Source organism: Ostrea edulis, chromosome 4, assembly GCF_947568905.1.
Source record: "Ostrea edulis chromosome 4, xbOstEdul1.1, whole genome shotgun sequence".
In the NCBI taxonomy this organism is placed as follows: domain Eukaryota; kingdom Metazoa; phylum Mollusca; class Bivalvia; order Ostreida; family Ostreidae; genus Ostrea; species Ostrea edulis.
Window position 1 is genome coordinate 70770105 of NC_079167.1, and position 12117 is coordinate 70782221.

At 37.9% G+C, this 12117-nt stretch overlaps 1 protein-coding gene and 1 long non-coding RNA gene across 2 annotated transcripts; both read left to right on the forward strand.

Moving 5' to 3' along the window:
• The first annotated feature begins 369 nt into the window (after window positions 1–369).
• On the forward strand, window positions 370–1809 carry LOC130053841 (uncharacterized). Its single transcript, XM_056161447.1, has one exon. The coding sequence runs from the start codon at window positions 370–372 to the stop codon at window positions 1807–1809; it is 1440 nt and encodes a 479-aa protein (XP_056017422.1).
• An 8150-nt stretch (window positions 1810–9959) lies between these two features.
• Window positions 9960–12092, forward strand: LOC125670765 (uncharacterized). The gene is made up of 4 exons (XR_008802614.1): window positions 9960–10002; window positions 10594–10752; window positions 10919–11029; window positions 11219–12092. It is a non-coding gene; the product is annotated as an uncharacterized LOC125670765 (long non-coding RNA).
• The last annotated feature ends 25 nt before the right edge of the window (window positions 12093–12117 follow it).

The window sequence follows — 12117 nt, forward strand, 5'->3', positions numbered from 1 at the left end:
TGGACTGATTCACGAGTTGTCCTTGGCTACATTAACAACGAGGCTCGTCGTTTCCATGTATTTGTAGTAAACCGTGTCCAGATGATACGAGATGTAACGGACCCATGCCAATGATACTATGTCGACACCAGCAACAATCGAGCTGACCACGCATCTCGAGGTCTGCGTGCAACCGAAATTCAGAAGTCATCATGGTTAACTGGACCTGCCTTTTTGTGGCAACATCAGCTTGAGACTGTAAGTGTAGATACTGAGCTACAACTTGGGGACCCTGAAGTTAGATCTGCAAGAACCTTGTGCACCAAAGTGACTTCTTCTCCTAGCATTCTGGACCTGCTTTTGAAATCTAGGATCTCTTCTTGGACCAGAATGGTTTCTGTTACTGCCAGACTGCAGAGGCTATCTAATGACATCAAGGGAACCCATCCACCAACAGTGGAAGAACGACAAAGGACAGAATTAACATTGGTGAAACTGATTCAAAACAGTGCATTTCTTGATGCTGTTAGTGCAATGAGGTCATCAGAATCACTACCAAGCAGTAACCCTATTCACCCTTTAGACCCAGTTCTACAAGATGGAGTCCTCAGGGTTGGAGGAAGATTGAGGAATGCAAATATCTCATCAGCACAGAAGCATCCTATCATCTTGCCAAAATGCAATCATTTTACAAGACTCATACTTCAACACGCATATACACTAGTGCATCATCAAGGCAGAGGAATCACTCATAATAAGTTGCGTTCTTTAGGATATTGGATTATTGGAGGAAGCAAAGCAGTGACAGATTTCATACGTCAGTGTGTCTTATGCAGAAAATTAAGAAGACCCACAGAAATTCAGAAAATGGCAGATTTACCTAAGGACCGTGTGGAACCAACACCGCCATTCACTTACTGTGGTATGGACTGTTTTGGGCCGTTTCTGCTGAAAAATGGACTCAGGGAAGCAAAGAGGTATGGCCTACTCTTTACTTGCTTGTGTTCGAGAGCCATACACATAGAAATGTTGGATGATATGAGTACAGATTCGTTTATAAATGGACTGCGTTGCTTCACAGCCATTCGGGGAGCAGTTAGACATATTTGCTCTGATCAGGGATCTAATTTCATTGGTGCTAGGAACGAATTTGAAAGAGAACTTGACAAAGGGAAAGTTGTAACCTTTCTAGCTGAACGACAGTGCGACTTTGTATTGAATGCCCCTAGCTCTAGTCATACTGGTAGAGTTTGGAAAAGACAGATCAGAACTGTGCGGAATATACTCGACTCTGTATTGTCACTCGCACCAGGAAGACTTGATGACGCATCACTAAGGACCTTGTTCTATGAGGTTATGTCGATAGTAAACTGCCGATCACTATCAGTCAGTGAGATCGACAACCCAGATTCTTTAGAGCCACTTACTCCAAACCACATCTTAACGGGGAAGATCACTTCACCATCCCACCCCCCACCCCCCACCACCACCCCCCCCCCTCCTGGAGAGTTTGTGAAGGAAGACCTCTATCTTCGCAAACGCTGGAGAAGAGTGCAGTACCTTCTGGAACAGTTTTGGTCAAGGTGGAAACGAGAATACCTAGCACAGACCACCTTGCGTCAGAAGTGGCATGGAATTCGTCGGAACATACAGGAAGATGACATTGTTCTAGTGAAGGACGTAGATTTGCCGCGCAACCAATGGCCTCTTGGCAGGGTCATTGAAGCCAATCCAGATGAAGACGGCCTGGTGAGAAGAGTCAAGGTCAAGACACAGTCATCAGTATTAGAGAGAACAATTCATAAGTTGGTGTTACTCATAGAAAAGTAATGTCTGAATACTAAGTAATGTTGTTTAACTTGAAACGTGTACATGCCAATCATTGAGCTTATGAATTTCAACCTATATACCTTTAAATGTGACATTTCTTTTGGAAATCCAAGGGATTTGGTGGGAGTGTAAATGTCAACAATTTTTGCTTAATGTTTTTGTTTTGTCATTTTGTTTAATGTTCGAATAATTATATTTACTACTTGTATTAGCACGCAGTAGAATTGTGCATTCCGGAACTGTTCATTTTAATCGGTTCCGTGTTTAGTGTTTATTTACGCATTGTCGAGCATGTGCATTGAAATAATGTACAGATAACGTAACGCACAACGTGCGATATCCACTTTTGGGTTTTTTCTTTTGTTTACATTAGTCATAACTTTCTAGCAGTTTGGTCAGAGAGAGAACAAGGTAATTTGATGTCTTATTATATGAGTTTATTGTTAATGTATGATTTTCTGCCCCAGATTTGATATTAGGCCTACATGTTCTGTAGTATCGTGTAGTTTACACATGGCGTGCATTGTGTGACGTGTATGTTTAATCGTCCATGATATTTGCTGTACTTAGTTCTGTAGCTTTGTATATCTATTTTGCAAACGTTTTACTATGATCGAACTAATTAATGAACATATTACAATACACAAATACTACAGTATTGAGCATCAAGCCTATGCAGAGAATTCTGATTGTTTACAAATTAGAGTTATCTCCCTTTGTCCAGTTTATACATGATTTGAAGCCTAAATGTACTTGAAGAATTTAGTATGAAAATATGTAGTTTTCTCTAAGTCATGTCAATTAATTGAATGTGAATGTCATTTTTCTAGTCAATATTATTCTAAGTGTATATAACTTTACTAGTCAAGTGTCATGCTTTGTCACTTTATTTTGTCGCATAACAATGTGTATATTATGCATCATTTGTATGTTTCAGTTCTTACGTTGATGAATAAACGACAACCCTTCATCATCAGTCTTTGAACTTCATTGATAAACTGACCAGGGCTGCTACAATTACTGGCATTACGCCAGTGAGATACATGTATGTGTACTTATTTCCTCATTGACCTGAATCTTCATAAAATTTCACGTGGTCTTTGGTGATATAAGGGGTGTATCCGAATATTGTTTACCTATAGTTCTGTGAAAATGCTTAACACCAAACGTCCAATAGAACGCTCGTTGTACTGATCACTAGCCGTTGTGGTTCAGTTAATTCTTTATTGTGTACACTATTAGTAAAAAGTTGTAACAAAAATATTACACTCTACTACAATTCAGAAAATGTAGACATTACACATGACATAGTGGTGTAACAATGAATGATTCAATATAATAAATATGACTGACTGAATTATGACTAAATATCACTTGCTTAGTAAAACACGGTTGACAAAAAATACACCTAAATTATCTATGATTTACAACGAGAAATTACGCAAGATAATAAAAATGTATGACATAAATATAGAACTGAAAGTGACTACCTAATAAATCTTACTTTGAAAGTTTGAAAGATTAGTTTATGCATGGGTGAAACATTGCACGAACATTTTTCCCGCCAAAGGTCTAAATAACTTGCATGAACTTTTGTATAAATATTGACTGCAAATGTAACTTGTGTACATAAAAAGAATTTAAACACAAGAAAACACAAAAATTACTTGCACTGTGGGACTACATCACTGGAAAAGGTGTACGCTTTACAAGGTAGAAACTGTTCGGTGTGCACGGGCTCAGTGCATAACTTTGTAAAAAACAAAGAGTAGAAACTGGAACATAACTCTTACACAAAAATGGAGTCGTTCCTAGAATAATTCGTGTATAACACTACACTCGTAACATTCCGTACAAACGAAAAAAATTACCACTTCAACGCGTTTGATTGTAAATTATTGACACTTGTCGTTTTTTTCGTGGTGTGTGATATTTGTTTATGTAATGTATGTCTCTTGATAAAGACGCGGGTTGCGTCGAAAATTTGAGTTTTAAAGATCCGGGTTGAATAGGTCCTCAGTACCCCCTTGTTTGTCGTAAGAGCCGACCAAATGGGGCGGTCCTTCGGATGAGACCGCAGAACCGAGGTCCCGTGTCGCAGCAGGTGTGGCACGATAAAGACCCCTCCCTGCTCAATGGCCATAAGCGCCTAGCATAGGTCTAAATATATTATATCATGCATAGCTCTGATCCTTAGACGAATTCCAGTCTTTGGCACTCTTTTTTTCCTTTTAGTTCTTACAAGTTTATTGTTATTTCGGATTTCCATAATTTCAGCTTGAGCATCACTGAAGAGACATTATTTGTCGAAATGCGCATCTGGCGCGTCAAAATTGGTACCGTACAAGTTTTACCATATATATAAGGCACCATACAAGTTAAAGGTAGTTAAGTTAACAACACGGAAAGAAAGCCAACATCCAAGGTGAAAGTAGTTAATTTAACAACAAAGAATGGTATGTAAAAAAGTTACAAAACGAAAATCTAACCCAGCAGAGGTCAGGATATTTTCAGAAAATTTTTGGCTGAATTTCTTGAACGCGTTACAGATTTGAAACATAATCTCTGATGATTTTGCAGCAGCATAGGTAGTACTTTCGTTTGCTGAAATATCAATTAGAAAAAAAATTCTAATGTCAAATCATAACAAATCTTATGTACCGATTCAAATGAGATTATTTCAATAGAACAGAACGATAACACGTATTGGCAGTCTTTGTCATTGCTTTACTTAATAAAAACGTATTTTCAATTCAACGACAATGTTCATATTAATACAAAACATCAGTATGTATAAATCCATGATCTAAATTTACAACGACGTTTGGATAGTTATGTTGTAGCATCAATAGTCCATCCATGTTTCGGTCAATCAATCAGTAATTCACTCAATATTTTCAATCAATCAATATTTCAATCCACCAATGTGTCAATCAATCAATATTTTCAATCAATCAATCAATATTTCAATCCACCAATGTGTGAATCAATCAATATATCAATCAATCATTTCAATTTGTCAATCAATCAATATCAATCATGCAATGTCAATAAGCCTAATTATTAGCCACGGACCTGGAATGAAACAAAATCTGTGGCAGGCTTAGCAAAATTCGGCCAAATGTCTTCATGTATGTATGAGAAATGTTTACGTACATGAAGACATCCGCCACGAGCGGGCAAAATTTTGCTCGAGCCATGACAGGGAGACTGCTTATCAAATTGCCGTGTGGTTAAGGAAATATTCGAGCGTTTCTTTGGATGATGCTAAGCAATCCATCCCGGATGGTGTTTAAAAACATAACCTGAGCAATATCCGACAAATGCGTACCGTCTCTATAAAACGTTGAAGAACATTGTTGAAGTCCTGGGTATTTTATGTATGCGCCATTGCGTGCTATTACAAATGGCGCTAAAGATTTGTTGATTCGCTTACGTGCTTTATCGGCTGCAATATTTGAGAACATATGTCTATAGTAACGCCTGGGGAGATTCTGGGACCATATGAATCGAGTTTGTGGAAGAAAAGTTTGTAAATTTGCAAAAGTTAATTTCATGAACTTTTGCAATCTAGCCAATGGGCATTGTACCAATACTGTTACCCCCGCCATGAATTAATATAACGTCAGGTTTGCCCCTTTTTTGAACAATACTTTTAACTATTGGCTCCACCTCCTCCCACACCATACCGCTCTTACCGGACCAAAAAATTGAGATATTGTGCTGTAGTAGATCCATATGCTGGTTTCCGAAATGCTTTTCTGCGTGGCGGGCAGCATAATTAATAATGGAAGAGCCAATGATCCAGACAGTAGTACGGGAACCTACAAACTTGGGTATTCAATTAGAACACGAAATGTTGCAGGTATACTAAAAAGTTTAAACTTTAGGCTCTGATATAGGAATTAAATGCGTCAGATTTCCATCTGCCTCTAGCCTTAATTTCATCTTCGGGGATTCCTTGTAAAAACAAATGGGTAGTTCCACCTATTCTGAATGAATGAGACTTAAAAATAGAGGTATCTAAACCGATAAATTCAATAGACCTGTGCAATAATGATGTAAATTGATATCTAGTGAGCGGTTTGGCGTTAAGGTGGCAGAAAAATGGGCCACGTGATTGGGGTCTAATGGACAAAAAGTTGTGCAAGTGCTTGAACAATGAATCTGTTTGGGAGTTCAGTGGAATGTGCAAAGTAGAACCCTTATTGTATTGATCCGTTTTTGAACCAGTTATAAACAACGAAATCTGTTCATCGCCTATTGATACGTCATTGTACAACAGTGTAGGAGTGGCATGACTAGTGAAGGTAATTTCGCCAACCCGTAACAATGCAAAAAATGCCAACTGAAAAGCGGTGGAAAACATAGTGGCTTCGTATGAGCTTGAACAAACTACAGGCAGGATAGGTATTAACTGGTTCAGTATACGAAGAGTGATAGGGGAACGGGTATCCTTTGCTGGGTTCAGCCTATGGAATCCCTCTAGCATTTTCCTTACTATGAATGCCCTAGTATTGTCAATACCGCCCTCTAACTGAATTTTGTAACTAATGCCACTTAGGTAACACCTAGCGGTTGAAAACGATACTTTGTTGGCACTCAAGAAAGCAATATAGTTAATAAACTGGTCAACTGGTGGGGGCCAACATAACTGCAATTTATATTTGATACGAAAGTTCAGAAAAGAGTTTAGGGCTTTTTGATAAGTTGATGCTGTGTTTTTTGCTATGGCGGCGTCAAGCAAACAATCTACTTGAGGTCTAAAAGAGTCAATAATGCCGGAGGTATGAGGGCTGGATTCTTGTCTGCATGTGGAGCGAGGGCCCTGAATTTTTCCCACTGAAATCGAGAAATAGAGTCTGCAATGGAATTTTTATAGCCCGATATATGAGTGGATTTAATCTGGATGTTGTATTTCAGACATAACAATATTAGTGGCCTTAAGAGAGACATGACGCGCCGAGACTTACTAGACTGAGAATTGAGTATGTGGACCAAAGCTATGTTGTCGGTGTTTATAAGCAATTTCTTTGCTTTAAAATGATCAGCCCAGACCCAAATAGCTAATAAGATGGGAACTAGCTCTAAAAAAGTAATATCCCGTCGTACCTCGTTACCCCATGAAGATGGCCAGGAAATTACTGCTCAATGATTCTGAAAAATTGCACCTCCGCCGTAGGATCCGCAACTATCGGTAAAGAGGTTAAGGGCCTGGTTAGTAGACCAATGTAATTCTGGAAAGGGGGAATACCCATTGTAATGCTCGAGAAAATTGAGCCAAACGTTTGCGTCGTCTCTGATTGCTTATGTAACTTTGATTAGAAAGTAAAATTTCCGTATGCCAATGGTGGAGTTATAGAATCTGCGGTTAAATGCCCTGCTGCCTGGAATGGCTTTAGCAAAGAAATTGAGGGAGCCGCATAATGATTGCATTTCTTTAAGGGTAACCTTTTTTTAAAGCGACTAACGCATGAAGTTTGGACTGAAGTTCTTGAATCTTATTGTCTGGTATAAAAATGGTCTGTGCTACCGTATCGATTCCCAGACCTAAAAAACATAATCGTGTGGTCGGGCCTTGTGTTTTTTTTATGGTTTATTGGAACGCCTAATTCCTCACAAGTTGCCTGAAAATTATTGTCAATATCTAAACATTGTGAAGTATTTTGTTTACCAACGAACAAGAAATCATCAAGGTAATGGATTAGATTTTGTTTGAGTGCCTTTCGGCCTACTAGCCAATGGAGGAATGATGAAAATATTTCGAATGTTGAACAAGCGATGGCACACCCAAACGGCATACACATATCAAAGTAATATTGGTCTCAAATACACATGCCTAATAAAGCAAAATCTGATAGATGAATTGGCAAAAGTCTGAATGCACTAGACAAGTCCATCTTGCAAAGTAACGCCCCTTTACCCGAGGTTTGTATTAAGGAAATTGCCTGGTCGAATGAAGCATAGTGAACTGAACACAAAATGGGGTCAATATGCTCATTAACGCTAATACCTACAGGTGCCGATAGATTTGAAATTAACCTCCAACCCCCGTCTTTCTTAGGCAAAACGCCTATAGGGTTACAACGGAAATTGGGGAAAGGGGGGGGGGGTGGAAAAAGGTCCAGCTATACGTCCTAATGCGATTTCTTTTTCAATAATAGTCAATAAATGATTTACATGCTCGCTTGCTGATTTCATGTTTTTCGGATGTAGGTAAACTCTAGGACCCGAGTAGTTCAAATAAAATCCGAAAGAGAAACCGTTAAGCAAAAATTGGGCATCTTCGGTATTTGGATATAGTGCTAAATATTTCGCAAGTACTGGGCGCTTAATTGGAGTAGAACCTACGTTGATTAAATCTCGTCCGGTGTGGTTGAAAAGAATGTTTTGGTTTGTAAGTTCGAAAATCGTTACTTTGTGGGGGATAGTTTTGAGCCGTGTTTGGACGAGGGGGAGTTGGGCTAGTAGACTTGGATTGAGGAGAGTTGAATGACCAGCAGTGTATGCGGGGATGAGACTTGTTGCAGTGCATACAAACATGTTGGAATGTGCAGTGTGGTTTAAGGCATGAACCTTTAGAATTATAATTGAAACACTTGAATGCAGTTTTTGAGTGATTTGATGAGTAGGAGACCTGTGATTGCATATACATGAGCCATAACTCAGCATCAATGGAACCAAAGGAGATAGTGGGATTTTTTGAGATTTTTAGCCTGAACTGCCTATCGTACTCGAGCCAGTTACAATTTGGTTGGCGGCCATGTGCCATGCGAATGGTATGGATATATTTCAAGATGGCCTGGATGTCGGAAGGGTGCCTAGCGAGATATATACTTGCGAATATTAAAAATGCATCGATCCAGTTATCGATCGTGGCAATTTTAATATGTTTGACCTTGGGTTCTGCAACTAATTGACCCTCTATGATTGAACATTTGTGCGCATCATGGCCGTTTTCTGATTCTGAATCGAGAAGTTGACAAATCAACATATTGCTTTGCCCAAATTTTATCTTTGATGGCTTGAGGGACGTGAACCCCAAGCTCATCAGTGATGCTTATAAGAGGATTTTCACCTGTTATGTAGGGTGTCTCAGGTGCTGTTGGTGGCTGTGTGGATACAGTTGTTTCCGTGATGAGGCTGTGATGCTGCCTTAGTGGTTGAGCGAGAGGCGTGTCCTCTATCTGGTTCTCCACTTGGGGTTGAGTTGTCGAACGGGGTTGAGTCTGGGCAAGAATTGCAGGGGTCGAAGTCCGTGTGGGCAATGAACGAAGTGTTGGGTGTTGTGCCGGTCTGGCTTAAGGTGATTTGGAAGGGCGTTTCGTACGTCGCAACATTTTCTACGAAGTTGAACAATATTATAAGAGGAATATAAGAATCAGCACGTATTGTGGTTAGCTAAGTAGACCTAAATGAAAGTTGCGATATTACAGACAAGTTTGAAAAAACCAAAATTAATGCTAGATATTACAGTGGATGTTTGGAAATAGAATAGCAAGGCTTAAATGACTTAGAGTTAATTGAATAATAACAAATTATCCTTTAGTTAAGAACCGATCATGATGCCGACCCTTCGTGTACAATGGCGGTGTAGATGAAGCAAGTCGCCTTGAAAAACCCGTACCCATGAAGAAAAGCATTGAGCTACCAAATTAAGCAAAAATAATAGAACATAAATACGTACCGCAATTTATATATGTGTTTACTTTACCCAAATATGTTGGAAGTCAGTCGAGGACGGGCGATGGTGTTGAATTGGATTTCGTGATCGAGACAATTTATATTTTCGTCGACATGGAACTAAAAAAGGACTAGCAATTCGCGCTTGCGCACTATATATACGCGGGTTAGAAAAGGGAAAGTGTCACGATAGGTATTTGGGGGGATAGTGTCAAAACCGCGCAATTCTATCGAATGCGAGAGTTATGTTTCTTTGCCTGGACAAATACATGTTCTGTTCATGTTAGGATTCAGTCGATTAAATGACATTTATCTAACAGTAATGAACGATTTAAGGTTAATTGATCCTCGTGTGATGTCATAGGTTTTTGCAAAAATCTTTATTAAATTAAACTTTGCGCATAATAGAAATATATCTTTCAGAGGAATTTTATTCACTGCATAAAATAAAAAATTTGGTAAGCTATTAGTCGATGCTACAGTAAGGAAGCGGTGGATACAAAGATTTAGGTACGTAATATTATCACAATTCAACGAATAATCATGTCAAATTAACACACGTGTGTATAAACTGACAGAATATACTGGACGTGTTGTTTAGATATTTCAGAGGGGGTAGTCCTACAAAAGATTTTGACAGACGAACTGATAAAAATAAAATAATAAGAGCAAAAAATTACATGTACTACAATTTCATAAATGGGGGGGGGGGGGTAAGTTTTTCTTCGTTATTGATTTCAACATTTATTAACATCTTTTACTACATAATTCCCTTCTGTCTGAAAAGGGGAAGGAACACTTATTTATTGTATCAATATAGAAAAAATAACCTTGCTAGGAAAAGGGGAAAGGGTTGACAGGACACCTTGATACTACCTGCCTGTATATAGGCTCCTGCATGATTAAATTTTGTATTGTGTTTCAAGAGAACTGGCATATATCTTTATTGTATAATTATGTAAAAGTGACACATGGCCTTGAAAAGAATGATTGTAACACTCATATTCTGTGCTTATTTCAGAAACTACAACTTCGTTGTGTAGTGAGCCACTTTAAGTCAATAAAAACAGCAACTTATGGTATATTACTTTTTTTTCATAGACACAAAGTTACGAAACCTGCTGAAGCAGAAGCATCTGCTTCAAACGTACATGTAGGAACCGAAGTTGATACTGCTACCAATATATCTGTACCAGACAACAATGAAGTGCATCTACATGATCACGAGTATACAGCACCAAACTCTCAACATTTAAAAAGGTACAGTGTACGATACAAGTATTCTAGTACATCAAACCAGGAAGTTACAACGGTTGTTAAGTTTAGTGTCAGGTGGTTTTTCTATATTTTCTTCATTCTCATTTCAGTGTTATCTAAATTTATATGCACACGAAATACTATAATGGTATTGCTTTTGTTCTTACAGCTTCCCTTGAAGACTATGATGTTGTAAACTTGCAGTGAGAAATATACCTGCTTAATTAAAGGAAACCATCCTTGACAATTGGGAACATCATAATTGAAAGACCCTGGAAAGGTATGTTTTAGCGGTTCGTTAAGGAAAAATGAACAATGCACTTTCTATACACTGACTAGTTATCAATTTCACAGGTCAGTGCAGATTTCACAATATTCAATTACCTAGTAATTTTAGGGGGTATAAATGTTGCTGTATACACCATTTTCTGTGGATATTTTTCATATATTCATGAAATTTTGTTTGAAGGGATCATGAACACTGTTGGGAGTGTCCATTCAGCTGAAATATAAAAGTCAGAAGAATTGAAGATTGCAATGGATGCAACAGAAGTGACCTAATATGACCAAATTGATATGAATAGCCAGTTTTTCGCTTGCAGTAATGACAAGAGTCGCCACAAAGAAAAAACCTTAATGTGTATTACACCTAATGCAGCTTATTTCCAATCTGTATATGCTGGATACAAATCTAATTTGGCAATTGTGAACCATTGTGGCATTTTAGAGAAGTTGCAAGTTGGTGATATATTCCTGGCGGACAAAGGATTTTGTATATTTGACAAACTTCCAAATGACAAGACACTTAATATCCCATTCTTTCTTACAAATAAATCCCACTTCTCAAAAGAGGATGCACAACTTTGCTATAAAATTTCCAGATGCAGAATCCATGTTGGATGGGAAAATGAGAGAATAATATTTTTTAAAAATTCCTTAGCCATATTCTATCATAGTTTAGATATTGATCTGAAAAAATATTTCAGATTTGTATGGATCATGTGAATTTGCAGGTTCCCCTTTTGAAGGAGATTGCAGATAAATCCTACAAACTTATTAGATTAATTGCATGTATATATATATACCTTAAATCTGCACATACCTGCCACATTGAATTTTTAAAGTTAAAAGTAATGAATACCATATATGCAATATAACTTTTCTACATATTTATATAAATATAAAGCCTTTTATATTCATATGAATATAAAGCCCTTTGGAACGTCTCCATCAGAATGAAATATTCTCTCGAGGAACGTTAAACAATATACAATCAAACATAAGCCTTTTGTTCTCATTCTGAAGGTTTTCAAATCTGCATTATTAAAAAAGAAGTAAAATCCATTGTTTTAGTAAATGCATGTAATT